Genomic DNA, 22,745 nt, shown 5'->3' with positions numbered 1-22,745 from the left:
CTCGAACTTTGTAGGGCGAGTTTTGAGACTTTAAAGCTGGTGTTTGTTGACAGTTGGGTGGGCGCTCACTTACAGAGTAGACGTACTGCTGTGAGACAAACGGAACTTGAGTCCCATTCGAGAGTCCATGCCAGATGTGAATGGGCCCCCCAGCGAGAATTGGCAAGGATGTCGAGTGAACGATCGGGTGAGGTGATTTGTTTCTGAATAGTGCCATTGTGATGCGTGGTTTCAGTGGCTGTGGTCATTTGAGGTGTTTGAGCTTTGATTATTGCCATTGTGATGTGTGGCCAGTGGCTTTGATCATTTGAGGTGTTTTCTTTGTGATGTGTGACTGAGTGAGGTGCACATTCAAAGTAATCATTTGATGTATCTAGTGTGTATATATCTTTCTGATCTCTTGCAGGCCGTCCAGCATATTATATTTGCTTGAGTCTCATCTCATATTATTTTCTGCTTGTTTATTCATCAGTATTAATCATGCATTTAACTGTTGCATTTACCAAGTGTGTTATTATTGCTTGCATATATATATATATCTCTGTGTATTTGAATGTTCTGCATTTCGCATCTGGGAAAGCCTTTCTGTTAGAGAGCACTGTGTAAAATAAAACCCCAAGCCTTATTCTAAAAGGAGAGTCTTTGCATTTTGTAACATAAAACCCTTTTCTAAAGGTGTTGTTTGTTTTGTGGTAATGTCTCCTGCTTCGTCGAGTGTTGAGCCACCGTGTGGAGATTCTGTATTATCTGAAAGGCGAAGCAAGACACATACAAACAAACAAACACAATCACAGTTCTGCCAGAGACTCACTATTTTTTCTTACTACCCATCATCAACATACTGACAAGAATGACAAATGAGATTCACAGATTCCACTAGACCCTCAAACTCCTAACCCCACTTCTGCTGAAGCATTCATTGATTCCTTGGGTACACCTTATTTTGATCCAGCAGTCATAGCTCACCCAAGATTAGGTGAATGGGTCCCTAGCCCAGCCATTTCTTCTTTCTTCGCTCATTGGGGGAGAAAACCAATGGACAAGGCTGACCGTAATAAACTCTGAGTAGAGTGCCCCAGAACCTTGTTATCTAACAAATTGTTAGCCACTCCAGATGTAGATTCAGTGTTAGTATATTTCTTTCCACGAAAGGAAAAGATCCCAAAAAAGGGAATGAATAAAGCTACAGCTATCAGGACAAATTATTAGATTTCCTAGGTCAATTGACTAAAATTATGGAAATCTATGAGGATGCAGCACTTACAGGAGCACCTGTAAATGTACCTATGTCTTTTAGGCAACGCTAACGAAGACATCTAGGCTGAAAGGCAAAATACCATCCTCATGAGGATTGATCCTAAACTATCAGAAATGGCAGAAAAAGAGTTGGGCCCAGAAACATAAATTATCCTGTTTGGGGATCATTTTGTTTCTGTTTACGTAAAAACATTCACATCATTGTATAAGGCACAACAATACCTATAAGTGTTTTTTTCACCTCTTGTTTTTCAAAAAGGCAATCAAGGGAAAGCTTACTCCTCGGCTTACCTTGGAAGAGCTCATTTCGCCCTTCATTCTATGCCCCAGAGGAGGCCATAGCTCCGGCTTCAATGACTGGGCAGGATATGCTTTATTCTTTCCCCAGCATGGCAACCACTGCAAAGGAAGGTTTCAACGAGGTAGAGGAAGAGCTTGTGCCAATCCAGGTATGTCGCATCAATTTAAATATTATTTCCCTGAGAACGCTGGGTGGTAGACTCGCCATAATTCTTCACAATTGGAGGCTCATCATATCAGATCAATGGGTCCTACAGACAATACCAAGGGTGCAAAATAGAGCTTTTTTTCTTCCCCACTACAGTCAATTCCTCCCTGTATGATAGTTTTCACTGTAAAGGAAAAGTATTTGATTTCTCAAGCAGTGTAAAACTCAAGAGTCAAAACATGCAGTTCAATAAGTTCCTCTCCAGTCCAAAGCAATCTCTTCCTAGTCTGAGAGGTGGACAAAGGTTATTGTCAAGTTATAAATCTTAAACATTTCAACAGCTTTTTGTTATACAGACACTTTAAGATGGAAGGGATACACTGTTTAAGGGATTTGCTCCAAATAGTGGACTGGTTGGTAAAGATAGATCTCAAAGATGCTTATCTATCAGTTCCGATTCATCCATTGTACACACATTATCTTCAGTTTCTGTGGAACAGAAGCAAAGTCCAGTTCAAATCTCTTCATTTTAGCCTATCCTCGGCCCCTTGGTGTTTCACCAAGATCTTGGAACCAGTGGTGGCCCGTCCAAGATTACACGGACTGAGACTAATTACATTTTACTCCTTGCCAAATTCAAACTCCTGTTGTTCACTCAAGCTCAGTGAGTGATCTCACTTCTCCAAAGCTTGGGTTTGTACTTAATCAAAATAAATCAATCTTGGTTCCATCTCAAATGATTTTATTTCTAGAGTTCACTATAGACTCCAAGAAGTCAGCACTTTTTGTTCTACATAAGATCAAACTGATAGAGGAGATTCGCACAATTCTAAAACTAGCCAAATGTTTCTTGTGAAGATTAGCAAGGATAGAAGGTTTGCTATTGGCATCGGTACAAGCAATATTTCCTGCTTCTCTTCATTATCAGGCACTCCAATGTCTAAAAGCCTTTCATCTTCGCAAGGAATTCCCTTACTCAGTTGTTAATTTCCCTTTCTGTAGAGGCAAAGGAGGAGTTGCAGCGTTGGCTCTCCCAAATGGAAGCCTGGAATGTAAAATCCATCTTTGGTTGGGGCCCAGATATGTAGATTCAGAAGCCAGTAGAATAGGTTGGGGCGCACAATGCAAACAAGTAGTAACATGGGGAAAATGGTCTGTAGAAGAATCTCAATATCACATAAACTGCTTAGAACAGTTTGCAGGTTCCTTCGCAGTCAAAAGCCTTGCTCCAGCCAAAATAAATTGTTGTATTTTACTCAGCATGGACGATAGTTCACTGTTTGCTATATCAAAAAATTAGGAGGAATATGGTCCAAGGGTTTGTCAAATTTAGCAAAAGACCTTTGGCACTGTTGTCGTCACAGAGGAATCTTGCTTTAGGCAGAGTATCTTCCAGGTCCTTCCAATTCCGTAGCAGATGGGGGAGGGTCCAGATTTTGGAACATTTGCAGTCAGCCTGGCACATCCAGAGACGTTTGTCTCAGGCATTGTAGATTGTCAACAATTCCTGTGCTCCTTCCACTCAATCCGGTTATAAATATGACTAGGTATCCTGAGTTAGCTGGTGTGTGGAATGAAACATTGTTCCCATATCTGCACCTCCAGTAGAGGTGGTCAACTTTCTAGTTTCCCTTTTTGTATCAGGCGAAGCTAATAGGAGAAAGTAATTCTTACCGATCTGCTATTTCTGTGGGTCATATCCTAGTAAAAGGAGAACCAGAAGGCAAACATTTTTTGGTTTGCAGAGCCTTAAAATCAATTTGACTTTAGGTTCTGCTGAAGCTGAAACCAAAGTATTCAGCTACTTGGGATGTAAAGGTGGTATTAGATCTCATGTTATCCTGGCCAAACAAGCTGCTTTTGTTGAAACAAATGTAAACCAAATTAACTATACTTTGTGTCTATTACCATTCGGAAGAGTTTTTGATGTCAAAGCTATAGATGATGATAACAAGTCTTTTTCTCCTCGAGGTGTAGCATCTATGTCACAAAATGCACTAAAACTAATTCATCTTCTAGTTTTTTATCCTGTCTTTGAAGATTATAAAACATTATGTGTTGTTTCATGTCTTTGTTGTTATTAAGCCTAAACTGTTGTTTTTCTTCCTCCTCTGACTTCCCAGTTGTCAATTTCTTACAACAATCCTTTCAAACCTGTTTCACTGTCTGCTCTTGCCAAATGGATCATAGCAAAGCTGGTATAGATTTTTCTTTATTTGGTGCTCATTTATTGAAAGGGGCTATGGACTTCAAGGCATACGTTTCAGTAGGACGTTTTGAGGACCTTCTTGAAACAGCGGATTAGTCAAGAGAGCCTACTTTCAAGACACTTTATTATAAACCAATGTATCACATATCTTGTGATGTCACTGCAAAGCTTTAAACGTGTCATAATCGTGCCTCCAGTCTTGTATTAGAATTAAATTTCCCCCACTAAAGTAACAGGAAGTTTGGATTCAATTAAAGACATGGAGGCGAAGATTATCCTTCCCTCCTCTTCTATATGTTACAATGTGTTTTTTTTCTTCCAGTTTAACTTCGGACTTACGTTCAGACTAAAGAAGATCCATGGTTTTATTTTGTCCTTGTTAGAAATGGGATTTTTGTTACGCTAGGGCATGTGCCAAAGCCAGGCAGAATCCACAACTCTGGTTAGGATAAGGGAGTTACACTCCTAAAGTAACCCCTGCTCACCCCCTTGGTAGCTTGGCACGAGCAGTCAGGCTTATCTTAGAGTCAGTGTGTAAAGTATTTGCGCATAACCAACTGTTATACAGTGTGAGCACTACAAAAGGACACCACACGAGTTTAGAAAAATATCCAATATTTTTATATACTTAAGACAAGACTAAAAAAACGATAAAAATCCACAATACAGTACTTAAAAATCTTCAGTTATCAAAATATGCTTGAAAAACAGTTCCTTGATGTCGATAGTTCCGTCTGGGGCTATCCTGGCGTCGTGAGCAAACAAATCCAAACAGTTCTGGCTGACCGCGGTGTCGCGGGCCAGCTCGGTGTCGGAAAGACCCGCAAACAGTACCTTTTGGAAATGCAAGGCGTCTGCGACCTCTCGTTGAGCTTCCGAAAGCACGGCGTCGGCAGGTGCCGGTTCCGGAGGTCGATGCAGGAGACGTCGGGGTCCTCGAAGTCACACGCATTGCAGATAAATCTCCTCTCTGTTTGAGTCAGGAGCGCTGGCATCAGCAGACGTCAGGTGCTGCGGTGCGAAGTGCAGCAGTGCGAAGTGCAGTGGTGCGAAGTGCAGAGGTGCGGCGCACGGTGCCCTCAGGTTGCGGTGCGAGCAGCGGCTTGGTAGCGGCGTCAGATAGCATTGTCGGTGAGACCAGGGTCGCGTGCGAAGTGAAGGCAGTGCTTGTAGGTCACTGTGCAAGCAGCGGCGGCGTCGTGTCTGAAGCGCTGTCATCGGCTGACAAACTGGAGTCGATGGCACCGGCGTCGGTAGGCCAAGGCTGCGGTGCAGGATGAGGGATGTGTGTCGTGTAACTTTACGAGCGGTGCCCTCGAACCACGGTGCATGCAGCGGCGTAGAATTCGGCGTGGAGCATCGTCGTTGGGGATACCAAGGCGTCGTCATGCAGCGAGGCGGTGCGGAGTGCGGTGCCCACAGGTCGCGGTGCGAGTAGCAGCTCGGTGGCGGCGGCGTTGGTGAGACCAGGGTCGCGTGCGGCATTGCCCTCTGCGGCGCCTTCAGGACACGGAGTCGGCAGCAGGGTCATAGACGTCGTTGGGTTGCTTTTCTTCTGTTGCAGCACAAAACACACAGTCCCCAGTGCTGAGGGCAGAAGAGCTTGAAGTCTTTGCTGTTCCTGAGACTTCTTGAACAGGGGGCAAGCTCTACCTCAAGCCCTTGGAGGAACTCACAAAGTAGGTTGCAGAAAGTTCAGTCCAGTCCTTTCATTGCCCAAGACAGAAGCAGCCACTGCAGGCCAACACAGCAAAGCGCAAAGCAAAGTGGTAGTGCCTCCTCACAGCTTCTCCGGTTTTTCTTCTTGGCAGTCTTCTTGGTCCAAAAGAGTTCTAAAATTCAGGGGTTTGGGCCCCAATATTTATACCCCAAAATCCTTTTATCTCTTAGGCAGAGAGTGTCTGTGCCCAGCCAGAACCAGTTCTGCCTTCTCTGGTGTGACTTCCTGGCAGGAGGTGGAGACGGCATGGTCAGAGGCAGACCAGGCCCTTTGAGGTGCAAGGAACCTTTTCCGGGCTACTCACGTGGGTGGCCCAATCAGTGCTGCAGGCCCACTTGTAGCATTTGATTTACAGTCCCTGGAACACTCAGTGCACTTTACTAGGGACTAACAGGTAAATCAAATATCCAATCATGGAAACACCAATCCATAACACAATTTACCAAAGGAGCACTTGCACTTTACCACTGATCAGCAGTGAGAAAAGTGTGCAGAAACAATACGCCAGCAAAAACAGAGTCAAAACCGGGAGGTCAGAAAGCAAAAACTCAGGGGAAGCACGCCAAGCGATGCCAAGTCTAACAGTCCTGCTGCTCTTCACAACTCTAGTTTTCTTATGGTAAGATGAGCATCGCCTGGTTAAACACTGTGGACAATCATGACTCTTCAACTTGTTACAAAGACGGTTTTCTTGTCACAATGAAAAGAGAGTTTGCTGCTGTGCAGAGATGATTATAGTGTACTAAGCTTGCTGATTGGTGAATGCTTTTTGTGGTCACTGGCACTCTGCTCTGCTGACCTCTTTGTGCAGCTGCATGTGAACTTTTTCTTCCATGTTATATGTATAAAATAAGTTACTTTGCTGCTAGAGTTAAAACAGCCAAGAGGTAAAGTCATAATTATTGCATCTTTGTGTTTAATAGAATTCAAACCTCTTGCCACTTTAGTGGGGGAGATTTCCATTGTTATCAAAACTGTTTAGCATTTAATGAATCAGGCTAGGATTCTTGCATAATCAATTCAGGCTTGTTGCAGCTGCTTTAATGTCCATTTCTAGATCGTTGCAAGGTCGAACTGGCTTAAAGGCAATCAGGCAGTGCCCAATGGGCCTGCATGACAGACAGTGTGAGCGACTTTTTGGGCCATTTATGGGCCTGTCTGTTGACCTGATTTTTGAAGTCTAACAGACAGCTTGGGGACATGCTAAAAGCTGACCTAAGAATGCATTCTGCCTATTGCTTACCATCAGCTCTGCCTTTTGTCACTTCCAGTTGCTTGCTTTCTGTTGGTTGGCTCTGTTTATTTTAGCTCCTCTAACATGTCTTTGTGTTTCCCATGGAGCATAGCCTGTTTTCTACCTCTCTAATTGCCTCCTTCTGTTCTTCCACCAGTACTTGCTTTTCAGGCACTCCATGGGAGTATGTGTTTTATCCAGATGTTTGCTTGTATGCTTCTCTACCCATCCCTGCACGCCACCATGTTGCTCTTAAGCACAGTGTGCTTAAGTCAGTTCAGTTCAGTAAATCTTTATTTCGATGGTTAAAAATCATCATAAAAATACATTTTATAAAAAATCATGTAATTTACATTTCTGAACTTCATTAGGATAAAATGCAAACACCAAACAAAGCTGATACAATTCATACAAAAGAGGTAAAATAGTATGTACATAATTGCTTAATCTCTTGTGTTCCTTAACCTTACTGCTACTCTCAAAAAGCTTATTACTGAGCATAAAGTGCGCGTGTCATTTGCCCTTTGAAGAAACAGTAATGCGGATTTAGCATGACGAAATTTTCCCTCTCTTAAAATATCAACCAAGAACGTGCGCCGAGGGATACGATAAAATGGACACAATAATACAAAATGAAGGGTGTCCTGCGGAGACCTATTGTCGCAGCCGCAGGCACCCTTCTGCTCAATAGTTACAGTAAAACCAGACGGATAAGATAAAATATTAGGTAACAAATTGAGCCTAAAACGACACATTAAAAACCTGTCCTGCTGATTATACATCAGAAATAAATAGGGTTCCATGCCCTCCCCATTTTTGACCAGGCAATAGGCCGCTACTGAGCGCTTTAATAATGCAGGGGCTGCTATTGACAGTTTCCATTTTTCCAGCAGGAGTTTTTTAATTTGTGGTTTCCGAGTCATAGAAATTGTACATGGATTGCTAAAGAGAGTATGCTGGTCTATAGTCTCTAGTGTTGTTTTAACATATTTCAGCCAGGGGATATGCATCCCCTTATCCCTTTGCAAACAGTCTGTGACAATTTCCCTGCTCAGTTCCGCCTCTGGATTGGCCCAAATTCTGAGCCATGCCATAACCGGCCTAATCTTCCACTGGTCTGTAATATACGGGATCCCAAGTTCTAGGTGTTCAATTTCCGCTGGTGTAGACTGTGGGATCTTTATGATTCTACGGAGGAATTTATCTTCCTCTTGCTGTAAGTGTTTAGCATCCCTAAAGCCCCATACCGCGGCTCCATACAATGCCTTTGCGGTACTTATTGAGCTATATAGGCTCATTACTTGTTCTGGGGACCAACGTCCCAACCTGCGAGCAAAATTTAATATTGCACCATTTGAGGAGACCAGTTTAGTACAACGTTCCTCAATCAGCGAGTTAAACTGAATCTCACCATCAAATAAAAGGCCTAAATAGGGAAAAGTACTTACAGTGCCCATTATGTGGGTCCCTATTTTAAACACACATTTCTTAATGGGCCTTTTGCCTGCAACCATCGCAAATGATTTGCTCAGATTCACTGACAGGTCTGGGTTGTCCATGAACTTTACAAATCCATCAATGAACGATTGTAGACTTCGTGGAGTTCGTGCAAGCAGGACCGTGTCATCCGCGTACAGAAGTACCGGAATTTGACGCTTCCCTACTTTGGGACAGTCTACAGTCTGGCCAATAAGGCTTGTCTCTAGATCATTGATGTACAATGAGAACAAAAAGGGAGCGAGAATACACCCTTGCCTTACTCCGCTTGTGCATGGAAATGGGTCAGTTCGCCCCCCCTCCACACTGAAACGGACCCTGGCAGTGGTATTCCAATATTTATAAGGCCTGGGTCTATTCCCATACTATTCATCATTGCCCACAATGTGTTCCTATTCACATTATCAAAGGCTGCAGTCAGATCCATAAATCCCATATAAATGGAGCCATTACTTGCTTTGGTGTACTTTGCAACCAGTAAGTATAGATTTAAACATTGATCACTAGTCGATTTTCCCGCTCTAAACCCATACTGTGTGTCGGCTATTGTGTGATGCTCTTCTGTCCAGATCATAAGACGGTTCAAAACCACCCGCCCAAGTATTTTGGCTGAGACGTCAATCAGCGATATCGGTCTGTAGCATTGGGGGTTATCCCTATTCCCTTTCTTAAAGATAGGGACGATTAGTGCAGTAGACCAAGATCGCGGGAGTCCTGATTTAATAGCTGCATTTAACAGCCTTGTCAAAATTGGCGCCCACAGGTCGATGTTACTTCGGTATAGATCTGGGGGTGTACCATCGGGCCCTGGAGCTTTATTCGGTGTCAACCCTTGAATTGCCTTAATGACCTCTGTTAGTGCGAGATCTATTTCCAGAGACCGTGTGCCATCCCAGCCCCCTTCTTGTTTTGTGTCTTTAGTATGGTTGTAAAGACCCTCAAAATGAGTCACCCATTGTTGGGGAAGGATATTTGTACTAAGGACCGGAGCACTACTATCCTGAAAACGGGGCCTGTTAATAATCCTCCAGAATTCTGTGAAGTTCCTATTTTCTCCTGCCTCTCTTAAATCAGCCCAGACTTCGGCTTGTAGGGTAGCCTTCGTTTCTTTAATCTTAACTTTATAAATTTGTCTACACTTGGCCACTTCAGCCTTATCCCTAGGGTTAGCTTTGAGGCTTGATTTTAGGTTTCTTAATGCTCGAGAACAGTTAGTATCAAACCATCTTGGCTGTGTGCCTATCTTTCTGGGGCCTTTTGCTTCTAATAGTTTATCGGCCAGTGTTGTCAATTCCCCAAAGGACGTAACTAGATTGACACCCCCTATCTTAGGGTCTAGGCAGTCTTCGACAATTTTTTTGCCTTTTATAAGCAGTGTTGTGTAAAATTCCTGAGCGTTAATTTTCGCCCACCTTAAACGCCTCCCCTGGTCTGTCGACCTTAGACTGATATCCACTTGTTTGTTCATTTCCAAGTGGCCACTGTAAAGCAATTCTAAAACCAAGGGATTGTGGTCGCTAAAAGTACTCCATTTAATCCTGGCCTCTATAATCCGATGTTTTGCAAAGGGGGTTATTAGCATGAAATCTATAATAGAGGAGCATCCTCTTCCTTTAAAAGTTGGCACAAGGGTGTCCTCTGGACCCGGGACTATCAAATCAATAGTGTGTGCTAGCGTATGGGTACCAATTAATTTAGTTAATGTTGTTCCCTCAGTGCTATGCTCAAAGTGTGGCCCCTTCGTGACCGGGCAAGCAGCCCAGTCTACAGTTACCGGTAGCAGGTTTGGGCAGAGGTGACAATTTAAATCTCCCATTAGTAACACAATTGGTTCCCCCCCCCCCCTTCCTTTGATCAGCTTCTTGGGTAAGTCTAGCATCTAATTCCTGTAGGACAGCATTCCTACCATTTGAAGGGCCTGAATTGTAAATATTAAATAACTGTACCCTCAACCCTTGCCCTTGGAATGTTGCTGCTTGAAGGGTATGTGATGTCCAAGATGGTAATGTCCATCTTCCCTTGAGATTAATATCCACATACAATGCTAGCCCTCCCCTTGCCCTTCCTGCACTACTCTCCTGAGCTGGGACAAAGAAACACTTGTAGCCCTCTAAGTGATAGAGATCAAACTTAACCGCCCAGGTCTCCTGTAGGGCTAAAATATGAAAACCATGTAGCTGGTTTCTCCAATCTACATTTTCAAATTTTCCGGCTTGGCCTGCTATATTCCAGGAGATTATGTTCACCCTTCCCCCTGACACCCTCACAACATTTGAACCCTGGGCGTTTGATCTAACTACATCCCTCCTCGCTGGTGTGAGCTCCTGTTTCTCCCCGTCTTGCTTTGACGGGGTTGCTACCAGCCCCTTCAGCTGGTGACTTCCCCAGGATACTAGTTCACTGATATCGGTGGGCATCCTTCTTTCCATCCCCTCCTGGTGTGTCTCTAGTAGGGGTAGTCAATCGTTCTCATCCAGGGACTGTAGGGGGCTGAATCTATTTGTCCACTGTGGGCCACCCTGATATAATATTGGCATGCCACTGTATTCATATTTCCTTGCCTGGTACCCCTCTACTCCTCTGTCTCTTCTTGCCTGTGTATGAGTTAAGGGATAGGTGACACCATTTCTGGGATAGAAGTACCCTAATGACATGGATCTTATAGTACTGGTCACATTCCTAATATGATTGCTCAGTATGTACTCCACTAGGTTCGGATTCCTAAAATTTGCAATAATGCAGTTCCCTTCAATATCTTTCCTTCTGCTGCCAACCCAAGTTGCTCTCCTAACATGTAGGATTTCTCCCGGTTCCTGCCCTTGTAGTGGCCTATGTATGTTCAACCAGTTAATAATCTTATTTTTAAGCTCCATGTATGACTCTTTCTGACCCATCCTTAGTTCGGGTACCCCAGCAAACATAACAACATAGGGACTTGCTTCAGGAGGTAAATTTACCCATGGAAGGGGGGAGTGGGTTCTATCCGTACGCTCCCATCCTGCCTGGAAATTAACTTTCTGGCTATGAGTAGCAAGGTTCCCTGTTTGAGTCTGAGGTGGATTGGGCTGCAACTGGGGTTTATGGGTGTCACAATTCCCACCTTTTTGGATACTTCTTTCCTCAGGGTGAGCTGAGGCTTTGGGCAGAGCATGGACTTGTACTATAGTGCATTGCTCATTACTTACACAGTTATTGTTAGCTGGAATTTGCCGTGTTGAGGTAGTCACTACTGGTGTCGCATTACCAGTGGGATTGGAATTTGTGGTCTCCTTCATCATGGCCTGTTTTTGCAATTCATTAGCAATTTTGTCTAACTTGCTAACTAGTCATTTTATTTGGGTAGCAATGAAAGCCTCCAGATGTTTTTGGAGGTCGGCAATTACAGGGTTCAACCACCCCGGAGGAATTAAGGGACATGGAACTTCTATTTCCACGGCCTCATCATCTATTGTATGTATCTTACCACCCCCACTAGTTGGTTTTAATTTTCTGGTATGTGTATTCTTGGTGCCCCGTCTTTTACTTCTATTTCTGGTTCTAAGTGTTCTATTTTCAACCCGATCGGGGGATGACCCAGCATCTGTTAACAATTGGCCACAGGGGACAGCTTCAGGTGAGACGTCAAGACTGCCATTGTGTAAAGTTTCACAAAGGTTTAAATCAGTGGTTTGTATAGATGTAGTTTGTATAGGTGTATGGGGAATATTTGTGGGTGTCATCGATAAGCGCCTCTGTGTGCGCTCAATCTCCCCATTAACAGCCCCAATGACCTTCCTTAGCATTAAATCTATAGCAGTTGGTGGCGCTGTGTGTCCTAATGGGGTATTGGGGTCAAGCCCCAGTTTTGTGGGAATGAGTGGTGTGCGTGGTTTCCCCTTAGTGGAGCGCGTTTTAGGTTTGGTAGCCATAGTGCAATAATCTATGCTGATCCCAATAGGCTCACAGCGAGATAATTGGATAATGATAGACAACCCTACTTTTAATAACAATTTAGTTTGTTTTCAGTCCCTTACAAAAGGAGTCCGAAGTCCACTGTACACGGATATTATGCAATGCCCAGAGTCCTGGGCTGAACAGTTGTGGCTTAGTGATAAGAACACAGTTATACAAAAGTACCTGGGTCGAAATCGAGGGGGGATGGCCCAGCCCAGCCTCTTCTGGCCACAGAGGGCCCGCCCTTTGCCCGGGCTTAGCCCAGCGCCACCCGCGCGCGATCCCGCGACGCGGGGTCTTTCCTCTGTTTAAATGCGCCTCCGGGCGCGGAAGAGGTGTGTGCGGCTTCCTGCCGCAAATGATGCTGGGAAATGTAGTCCTCCCCTCACTGCGGCCGCGCCGAGATGCAAGGACGGCAGCGGCGGCAGGGGACACAGGCGGCAGGAGATGAGACCGGCAAAGTATGGCAGGGTATAGCAACCTGGAAGTTATTGGCACAGCAAACGGAGTGCTTAAGTCCTCTGCGCTCTACTTACTGCCTCGCCCCTGCGCTTCTGTGCCCCTCTCCCCTGCCCATTTTGCTCTCTCTCAGGCATTGGAGTACTTCATGTAAGCACCAGTTACATTACCCGAGATCACATTCATTAGGCACAGGGTGATTAGGTTATCTGTTTATGATCAGAGGATGTGGAGCCCAGTTCCAAAGTGGCAGCCCTAGCTGTAGTGTCACATCCTTTCCTCCTCTTCTTCCTCCCTCCCAACTACTCGACACATTTCTCCAATGTATGTCTGCTTGAAAGAAAGTGATAGGGAAAAAGGGAACGATGCGCCTTTTGTCCTCAGTTTTAGATTTTGTTTAATTAAAGGCATATAGGTTTCGCAAAGCTTATGGTATTTTCCTGTGAACTGTCAGTACTTTAAAACTTTCTGCACAGTTCAATTAATAGAACAAAGCAATCCATTCCTCACAGAAATATTGGAGGGGTCGAAACACGAGTTCTTACAAGATGGAAAAGTGTATAGCTCTTCACATGTTTTCATCAGAAGGTCTGTGAACCCACCTCTATCATTCATGAAATGGGAATATCACTCTTTACATGCGCAGGTTCTGCCAGCTCTGCAGCTTCCCACCCTCTCGAGGATATCAAGAGTTGCTTTTATTCTTCCGCTTGACACGGCCGGCAAGAATAAGTGTGACTGCCTCTGGCACTCCTTTCATCAAGCTTGCAAAGAAGGAAATGATAAAAACTTGCAACACAAAGGCCAGACACAGATCTCAACATTACATGTATTAAAATAATACATTTTGTATTAGGTTACATATGGATCAAGTTGTTGCTGTTTCGCAACATTGTCAATAAACGGGCTTAAAGTTACTCGAGCTATCAGTACTAGGTGTCTTGGGAGGATGAACAGCCGACTCTGCTGGTTCAGTATTAAAACGATTATCTACTTGGTTACAGATAGATCTCAAAAACAGTCTCATCAACATTATGGGCCATCTGTGCACATGGAAAAGCACTCTCAAACCTGGCTTGCTTTGTTTACAAGTGGGGTCACTGTCTGACCAACTGGCAGAAATTCTGACAGATCAGTCCAAGCCCTGCTGGAAAGCAGAAGCTGTAAGCCTTTTCCCCTTCCAGCCTCATTCAGCTCTGGTGCCAATGGAACTGGGAGAGCGAGTGAAGCCCCTTACAAATGCAGATCAATGCTGTTAATGGTGCAACTGCGGGGAGAACACAACTGTTATGTAAATACACCGTCACGGGACAGTGGCCTGTAATTTTTCATCTGTTCTGGCTCACCCATCGGATCTGCAACAATTTAGGAATTTCCTGATCATTCTCTTGCCGTATTGCATGGGGGCTGATTTCAGAAGCAGGCCTTGGATCATGCACTTCATTTGATTTTAGGTTCACATATTCAAGAAATGTCTTCAGTGTGCTTTTGGACAAATCTGGATTATAGTTATGTGTATTTGCATCACACAATACCATTTTCACATTTTAACTTTCATTTGCACTTCTGAAAGAAGCATACTTTATTACTGCATTATTAAGCACTATATGAAAAACGTATATAGAAATAACCTTTACCAGAATTGCATGTTCCATAACTCATGAGATCAGTGAAACTATTAAAGGCATCTGGGAGACAAAATATTTCATTAGGTTAGGGGCTCTGGGAAAAAAACGTATTGTTACACTTAAGATATTGAACTAACAAGCACAGGCAACAAACAGGTTTTGCTTATGCGAGATCAATTGACTGTCAATGTTTTTGTTACTCATATTGCACAGCAGTGCAGCTGCGTTGCGGCATGCTGAAAGTAAAAAAAAATAAAGTGATATGGCATGGTAGGCTGGACAACTGCACAGCACTTTCAGCCAAGCGTACTATACATGGCAAAAACACATTCACAAAGCTTATATAGGTCTTGCCTAGGCGAGACACACTGGCTTTGCCAATGCTAGTTTCTGTTGGTATTTCTGATATTAACACAAAGATTGCCTTCAGCAAGCTGAAATCTTTGCAGTCTTCCATGCCTTGCAAAATACTTACATAGGGTACCTTTACAAGTTCAAAACTGCCCCTATTTGCAAACATGGCCATTTTTGAGCATCTAATTCACTAACTAGGGTAACTTTTATTTTGGTGCCTGGACGTATTTACTGTCCCAGTACAACCTTGGACAGTGATGTTGCACAAAAAGGGGTCATTTCAGACATTACTGCTATGCTCGACTGGGAAGTATCATTTAAAGCATCACACATAAAGCACTAAAATCGTACACATAAGCACATTAACATCCTGGAAATGTCTTATACTGCACACTTGGAAGCTATGAGCTTCAAATATGCCCAGTAAAAATGAAGTGTATACCCCAAATAACATATTGTGAAACTCTGACTGCTGGAAACGAATGTCATCTGTGGAGAAAGAAGCCTGTTTCTTTGGACCTTCGGGTGTCGCTCTCATCTGGGACTGTCACGGTGACGCAGCACAGTATTTTTCCAGATCTCAAATAAAAATAAATAACACGATCCCTAGCGCCGAGTGCAGAGTCCCGGTACGGGTTGTCGTGTGCAGCAATGAGTACGTTGCGCAGCAACATTCTGAAGGCGCATGCGCGGAGGGACACCCTGTGCCTGAGTGCAAATCAGAAGGCGCGTGAGCAAAAAAACTGAAGGGATGGGAGAAGGACGGTCAGTGAGAATGTGTAATGATGACTGGAACATTAAAGTAGTGAACATAACAGTTGTTTTCTTAATGGCATAATGGTCTTTTCTTTATGATTGATCGTTTGGGCTGCGTGTTAGGAGCCTTGAACGTACTAAATTAATTTCCATTTGTAATTAGGTGCTGAATGTGTGATACACGATAATCAGTGCACGTGATGTTAACAACACGTACTTGTTTTCTGTTTTATTCTGCATTTTTTATTTAAAATCTACACTACTCAAAAGGCATAAAACTATGTAGTGAAGTCGTCGTTTACCTTTGATGTGCTGCATTGGAAGGACATTTTTGAGCTTCACTAACATTGTGTCAGAGATGTAGTCCTTCCTCTGTTTCTTTTTTGCACAATAGCAATCGTATCTAAGGAATAACACTGGCACAAGCAATACATGCTGCAAGGAAACTAAATGTTAGGAAAATAAAATATTTTGCAAAAACAATATTGAGATTTGATAAGTCATAAGGAGAATATTACATTATTGTGGAGCACAGAGCCCATAGCGAGGAAACCTGTTCGTGTTCCTTCTAAATGCCCACCTCTTTCGGTGGTCTTGCAGCCATAGAAATTGTATCCCTCCCCGCCCTCGCGACAGGAGCGGTTTGTTTACCGCGTGCAGCAAATGAGCAAGAGCGCGTGCAAGGTCAAGCAGCGAGGGGCCGTGACGTCCGCAGCTGTGGGCGTGCAAGAGGTGGAGCGCGTGCGAAGCGCTCCACCTGACTTTACACACGGCCTCATCCCATCAGGGTATAAATAGGAGGAGCGCAGTATACTAATTAGATCGCATCCGCATCGCTGTTTTACTCACTGTGTCCTGCGAGAACTGGGTTGATAATCCGTGACTGGCGCCTGCTGCAAAACATGGACCCTAAAGACTGCGGCTGTGCCTCCGGTGAGTACCTACCTTTTGCAGTGGGTTGGGTGGTCATGTGTGTCTGGGGTGCCCCACCACCTCCTAAAGATGGTGCCGTCCGTTCTTTAAGGTGGTAATTTGAGGCTAGAAAGTAGGTTTATATTCATACTAACATTAGTAAAGAGAAAAACTCTGACGAAAAGGGATTATTGACTTGCATTGCAACCGGAGCTATTTTAAAGCTGGAATAACGTAAAGCCATTTTAAAAATTGCATTTTTGGTCTGATTACTCTTTTGTTTTAAATGGTACGTATTTAGAAATGCCCCCATTTAATGATTGTTTTAACTTGAATCATTATTATATTCGATGGCAGCATGGCTTCTCGTGGCACCGGTTCGCAGCTTTTGATTGTAACTAGTTACAAAATTTATTCTGGAAAAGATGTCCCAAAAAACGTTTTCAGGCGTGTCGCGGGACCGTTTAAACTTGGACATGTGTATGGGGAAAAGTCGGACCCAGTGGCCGTAGTTACTGGTCGAATGACTAAGTTAAAACCGTTTCTAAGCACTGCGCTTTAGTAGGCTTGGAAACCGTAGGCTTTTAGAGGGGCAAGATGCGTTTATACTCGCGTTTCCTCATTTTTCTGCCTGTTCCCTTGAAAGCAAAGCACTCGTTCGTTGGCTTGCGCACTATCAGTTCTGTTGCGCTTTTTTGTGTTTTTGTTTTCTGGAACCCACCAGCACAACAAAAATGTCCTTCACAATTCTGTTTGGTAAATTCTGACAAGTAAACATGCAGTGTGTTCTCATTCTGGTTTCTTATTTATCATTAAGGACTTTATCTTAAGTGGCGACACCTGCTAACGCACCGTGTTTTTATTTTCCCATAGTTTGTTGTGAGAAGGGGCACAAAACAGCAGTCTGTGGGTAAAGAAAAATATTTTTTGTTGTATTTCAACCTATATTTTTATGCCGCAAAACATTCGGTTTATTCTAGAGGCATACTCCAAGCAACGGCCTTTCCCATCTTTAAACAGAGATGTACCGTTTACTCCTTGGGTAGTAATTCTAGTAACAATGTTAGTAACTCCTACCGACCAGTTTATGACCCGATATCCTGTTTTTATTCGCAGGTGGCTCTTGTTCATGTGCTGGGTCGTGCAAGTGTGAGAACTGCAAATGTACATCCTTCAAAAAAAGTGAGTTCAGTCGTGTGTGTGTGTATGTATATATGCATATGCAATTTTTAAATGGTTTTGAAGCGTGGTTTCTCATTCCGCCTTTTTGCGCTGTTTTCCGCGAAGTTTACACCAAGCGACATTCTCTGTTCATGTCACGTTCCTGATGTTAAATCTCACAAAGTTAATTAATTCAAGTGATACCAATGGACCGCATTTAATTGTGGGACTATAATCTGCGAATCAGACTTGTTTTTTTAAACCTTACACTGTTTATAATTTTTTTTTAATTATTATTCCTCTCGCACCCGTGTATTCATCTCAATCGATACTTAGTTCTCTAGTTTAATCAGTGTCCCGATCAGTTCTGTTAAAGCAGAAGGACTCCGATTGGTCACAGATTAAAAGTTTGTGTTCCAGCACAGTACTAGTAGTTTCGTCCATTACCAGTGTTGTGAAGCTATAGGTGATTGACACATTGCTGTTGGGAAAAAAAATAATCAACTGACACATGCAAGTGAGACTTACCTCCTGTGAGACTATGTTGCCGTTGTTCTGACATGCAGACAGGATTCCCTCCTTACATGTCCACATTTAGTCACTGCTTAAGGCCCTAGAAGCTGCACCTGTCGATTCAAAGGGTAGTAAGCAGATGATTGTTGGCACAGCCTCAGAATAAAAGCAAAACCGGAGTATTTTATTTCACTGTCATGTGTGGTCATCTCTAACCAAAGGGGGTTGTTTCACGGCTCTCCACTTGCTTCTAAAATCTCCTTTTCTGCCCCTTGTCACCCGATTTTGGACAAACAAAACCTCTTGTGCACAAGGGTTTCTCTTATGTCACCGTGGGACTCATTTAAAGCACAGAAGGGGGCTGATAAGTCCCTTGCCATGGCCATCTTATATACCAGATTTAATAATGCCTCCCCTGGCCTAGTGGCACTACTTCCCACCTGTGCACCCTTTTCTGCACTACTCTGACATACTCCCATGTTAAAGGGCAGTTTAGCTCCCATTTTTACGATATGCATCTACAATGCTATAGTTCGCCCTTTTCGACTTTGATATCCATATCAAAATGCAATAGTTCGGGTAAAATATATAGTCACCTTAACATGTTGCCACTTGGTGGCCCATTGATAAGGCCTCCCCTCCAAAGCTCCACTGCTATGGCTGACAACGGTTTTAGCTTTCTTTAAATTCGGTTCTGACTCTTGCTAGGTAATTTACAAAATCTTACCACTGCCTTTCAGTTGTAGTGTCACTTTAGCACCTACTCAGCTTGTTCTCCCAGTTCCCCACTTTACCTATGCCAGCCCTGTGTCTTAGTGGCTATGTCAGTTTTAAGGAATGGGGGCTTTTTAAATATATATTAAACTTCACTCCTTCTTGTCTCCTAGGCTGCTGTTCCTGTTGCCCTGCCGGATGCGATAAATGTGGCCAGGGTTGTGTGTGCAAAGGAGGGTCGACTGAGAAATGCAGCTGTTGCACCTAATTTGCAGATTGGCTTATCCAGTGCCCACGGAGTTGCTTAACACACAATGAATTGCATTATTTGATTTATTTTTCTTTATTGTGCAAATGAGTAATCTTAAATTTCGATATTATAACTTTGTATATAAATGTTCTGCTAATAAAGTAACCTAAAATACTGATTCGAATGTTTGTATTTTCTCGCAAAGGGTTTATTTTCCTCTTTCACCTGGTGCACACTGGCTAGCACAACTTGTTACTGCTGACCATATAGGTTACCTGTTTGTGTTGCTCTTACCCAGCCTTCCACTCCCTTTGCCCTCCACCTACATACCAGGCCTGCTGGAAATTACTGTGGGCACACATGCATAGGTGTCAATTCACCAAAATGCCAGGGGTAGCGGTAGTGATGTCATATGGCCTTTGACCATGTGACTTCACCAGGTGAGAAATCGCATGGTGTTTAGCCTTGATGACGTCACATACATTGGCATCATGTGGTTTGCCCCAGATTTAGCCATAAAGTGATTCCTTATTTCTTTGATGCAGTTAGGGCTGCTACATTACAAATACTTTACAAACAAGCCTAGTATTATATTGCCAATAAAAAAATAAATATATCAGCTGGTTCCATTTTCCACTTTAAAATCTTAAAACAGCAAAGTAAGAGGGATTCACTACAAAGTATTTATAAACTCTCTAAATTATCCATTTTTGATTGATTGCTACAGTAGACCGATGTAGAATTTTCCCTGTTCTACATAAAGGATGTTGCACAACTTTATTGAGGTACTGACTGGTTTATCCAAATAAAAAAAAGACACATAAACAAATGGCCCGTATTCTGGGGGAGGTTGCCATTCTAAATTGAGTCGAGTCTTATGAAACGCATCTGATCCCACAGCCTGCAAGACGAGCAAAGCTGTGCTTGCTGGACCCTGGGCCGTAGGAGGCATTAAAGGGAATATTGCTAAGCACCACCTGACTTGATGGGAGAAAGTGAAACCATGTAATGTTTCAACTGTTTACTGTCCCGAGCAGCTACTGGCTTAAAAAAAAAAAAAAAATCTGAAAGCTTTGAACGGGAAGTAGTGCTGCTTTTGTTGTGTGCGGCAGGAGTTGAAAGGGCAATATTGGGGATAGCAACTATCTAGCCAGCGGTCGCAACTCTGACCCCCGAAATGACGTCCATGCTCCTAGGTCATCCTGTTCACACACCTAAAACATTCAAACTATTTATCCACCAGTCACGCTGGCCACCAGTACTCTCATTATGTAACCAGTCTCCTGTCTGGAAGACGCACTTCAACCAACCTTCACTGGTCCTTTCTCATGTGACCCTTTCACCTGACTGCAGGGGACAGCCCCCCCCAACAGTACCCTTATCACGAGTAATGATGTGTACCTCTCTTACTATACTGATTTCCCCCAAACCAACCTTTCTAAACTTTCCTCTGACTCTTCCCCTCCACATTCCTTTTTACTCATTCTAAGCCTCCCCCCCCCCCCCCCACCCTACTGCTATGACCTCCCAAAAAAAAGTTTAAACTCTTCTATTCCTCCGCTAAACTTTTCAATCAAAATAACAGACTAACATGTCCACTCCTTAAAAATTCACTACTAATCCTTTATAGGTTCCAGAGTAGCGTACTACTCGACCAAAAAAAATAAAGCGCTTCAACACCTCATTAGGGGTTGCAAGCACTATATAAATGCAAACACTTTTTTTTTTTTCTTTCTTTCCCCCCCCCCCCCCCCCTGTTCTATCCCTCCGCTATCCTTCTCAATCAAAATAACTAATAGCCACCACTCATTACTTTCATATTTCATTATACTAATTCACGACTAATCCTTATGGGTTACGGAGTAGCATCCTACTCGCCAAAAAAGCGCTTCAACACCCCATCAGGGGTAACTAGCTGCTATATATATATATATATATATACACACACACACACAAACCTTTGTCCCTCTGCTACCCTTCTCAAGCCAAATAACTGACTATTTTTATTTGAGTTTAATGTAGCGCGGGCTAGACCCGGAGGTATCAGAGCCCATTCCGTAAGGTTCCACAAAATTACATCTGTTACTAGAAAAATATTTCAAGAGCGTAGAAGACAAAATAAATGGAGCTTAGAAGGGTAAGTGGGTGGGGTAAAGTGGTAGGAGGGAGATAGGATGGAGAGACGAAGGAGAGTCTGCCCAAAGTCCGGCTGGGTAGGTGGCGGCTGAAGGGGTATTCCACAGCCCATCTCCTCTAGCTATCTAGTAGCTCCACCGGGCATCGGCCAAAAAGCTAGGTCTCCACGGTCAGGGGCCTCCCTTAGGGTGATTGTTTTTGTCCCCTGGCAACTATCTTCTGCAGGCGCTATTTTGGGGTTGGGTGCGTTTCACAAAAAAGGCTCGCAGAGAGTATTGATTTCAATTACCCTAAGAGTCTAAAGGAGGACAGTTCATGGATATGTAGCTATTGTCAGTTCATCCCTTAGAAGAGGATTGATCTGCCCTTATTGTCCCTTCTGGGCCCGAGTCTTGTGGTTGCTCCTTCCCTCTTGGACATTATATAACTCTCATGCCGTCTCTGGCACTCGCGGAGGTATTGATGCCTGCTTTTGTCCCAGCGGCTGCCATTTTGAAGTCAGGAAGGCCGTTTGGGGCTTTCTTACTCGTTCAGGTGCTGCTGGGGAGCCCCGGTCCTGTTGTCTCCTGTGCCCCTGGTGCCGATGCTCTCTGCGGCGTCTCAATGGGTGTCTTGCAGGTAGTCTGGCCAGCCACAGGCTTCTGTCAGTGAGTGTCCATGCCTCAAAATGTAGCAGGCCGGGCCCCCGCACTGGTCGCCTCTTGAACGTTGCGTACCGGGATTCTGACAAGCGGTTCAGTTGTCAGAGATCCTGGTATGCGGCGGTAGCGTTTGGTTGTGGGTGTATAATTTCAATAAATCAAGCCTTACTTTCAAGAAACGAAGCTCTCCTGTCTCCACTTACTTCAGGGGGGGGGGGTCCTCTATTGAGTCAGTGTACTCGGGTTGCGGTCACATAACAGCACCTCCGCTTCCCTTGGAACGGGTCACGGAAGAAGCCTGGAGCAAGAGCTGCGGGCTCTCAATTCACTCCTTCAGTCCGACCCCAAGCCCCAACTCTATCCTCCAATCCGCTTATCCTGCTGCCATCTTGCTGCCTTCCCCACGCTGCCAGGAATCTCCACTAAAGATACCGCCGGCGGTCTCTGGGCTGCAAAAACGAGCTGCGGGTGTCCCACTCAGGAGCTCATGATTAGCTCTTCATCTGGGCTGATTTCATAGCAGTCCAAGCGCTGTACTTTTCCATTTCCTTAGAACCTCCATGTAGACTCGAGCACCTAGAACTTGATCAGTGGACTGGAGGATCAGGACAGGCAGTGACATCCACCACTCAAATTACTTTAATATTTCACTATACTAATTCAACCCTAATCCTTTATAGATTCTGGAGTAGCCTGCTACTTGCCGAAAAAGCACTTAGACGCCTCGTCGGGGGTAGTAAGTGCTATATAAATACAATTACATCCGCTTACAAAGCAATGGCCTTAGACTAGCGCTTTCCACAAAAAACTCCGAAAATGTCCCCTTGCAAGCAGGCCAATACGTTACACCCATCTGTGTGGACACTGGGTTCAGTGAGGTGGTTGGCGCTGGGTGCTGACTCAAAACCATGGATTTTACCAAC

The 22,745-nt window shown here is 44.0% G+C and overlaps 1 protein-coding gene and 1 long non-coding RNA gene across 2 annotated transcripts; one reads left to right on the top strand and one right to left on the bottom strand.

The window, feature by feature from the left end:
- Positions 1-412: 412 nt before the first annotated feature.
- LOC146776199 (uncharacterized) lies at positions 413-16,173 on the bottom strand. Its single transcript, XR_014972064.1, has 3 exons — positions 16,014-16,173; positions 15,798-15,930; positions 413-747 (listed from the first exon to the last, which is right to left on the bottom strand). It is a non-coding gene; the product is annotated as an uncharacterized LOC146776199 (long non-coding RNA).
- A 102-nt stretch (positions 16,174-16,275) lies between these two features.
- Positions 16,276-19,223, top strand: LOC146776198 (metallothionein). The gene is made up of 3 exons (XM_085637893.1): positions 16,276-16,428; positions 17,524-17,589; positions 18,969-19,223. Exons 1-3 carry the CDS (start codon positions 16,398-16,400, stop codon positions 19,061-19,063), a joined length of 192 nt encoding a protein of 63 aa, XP_085494019.1. The 5' UTR covers positions 16,276-16,397; the 3' UTR covers positions 19,064-19,223.
- Positions 19,224-22,745: the final 3,522 nt, after the last annotated feature.

This window comes from Triturus cristatus, chromosome 12 (assembly GCF_964204655.1).
Source record: "Triturus cristatus chromosome 12, aTriCri1.1, whole genome shotgun sequence".
Taxonomy (NCBI): Eukaryota; Metazoa; Chordata; class Amphibia; order Caudata; family Salamandridae; genus Triturus; species Triturus cristatus.
The sequence above is the reverse complement of the archived record's forward strand: the minus strand, read 5'-3'. Positions and strand labels throughout refer to the sequence as shown.

Excerpts from the sequence above, each read along its gene's own strand:
- LOC146776198 (XM_085637893.1), top strand. The coding sequence starts at position 16,398 with ATGGACCCTAAAGACTGCGGCTGTGCCTCCG. Across the intron at positions 16,429-17,523 it reads AGACTGCGGCTGTGCCTCCG|GTGGCTCTTGTTCATGTGCT; the intron begins GTGAGTACCTAC and ends TTTTATTCGCAG. Across the intron at positions 17,590-18,968 it reads ATGTACATCCTTCAAAAAAA|GCTGCTGTTCCTGTTGCCCT; the intron begins GTGAGTTCAGTC and ends CTTGTCTCCTAG.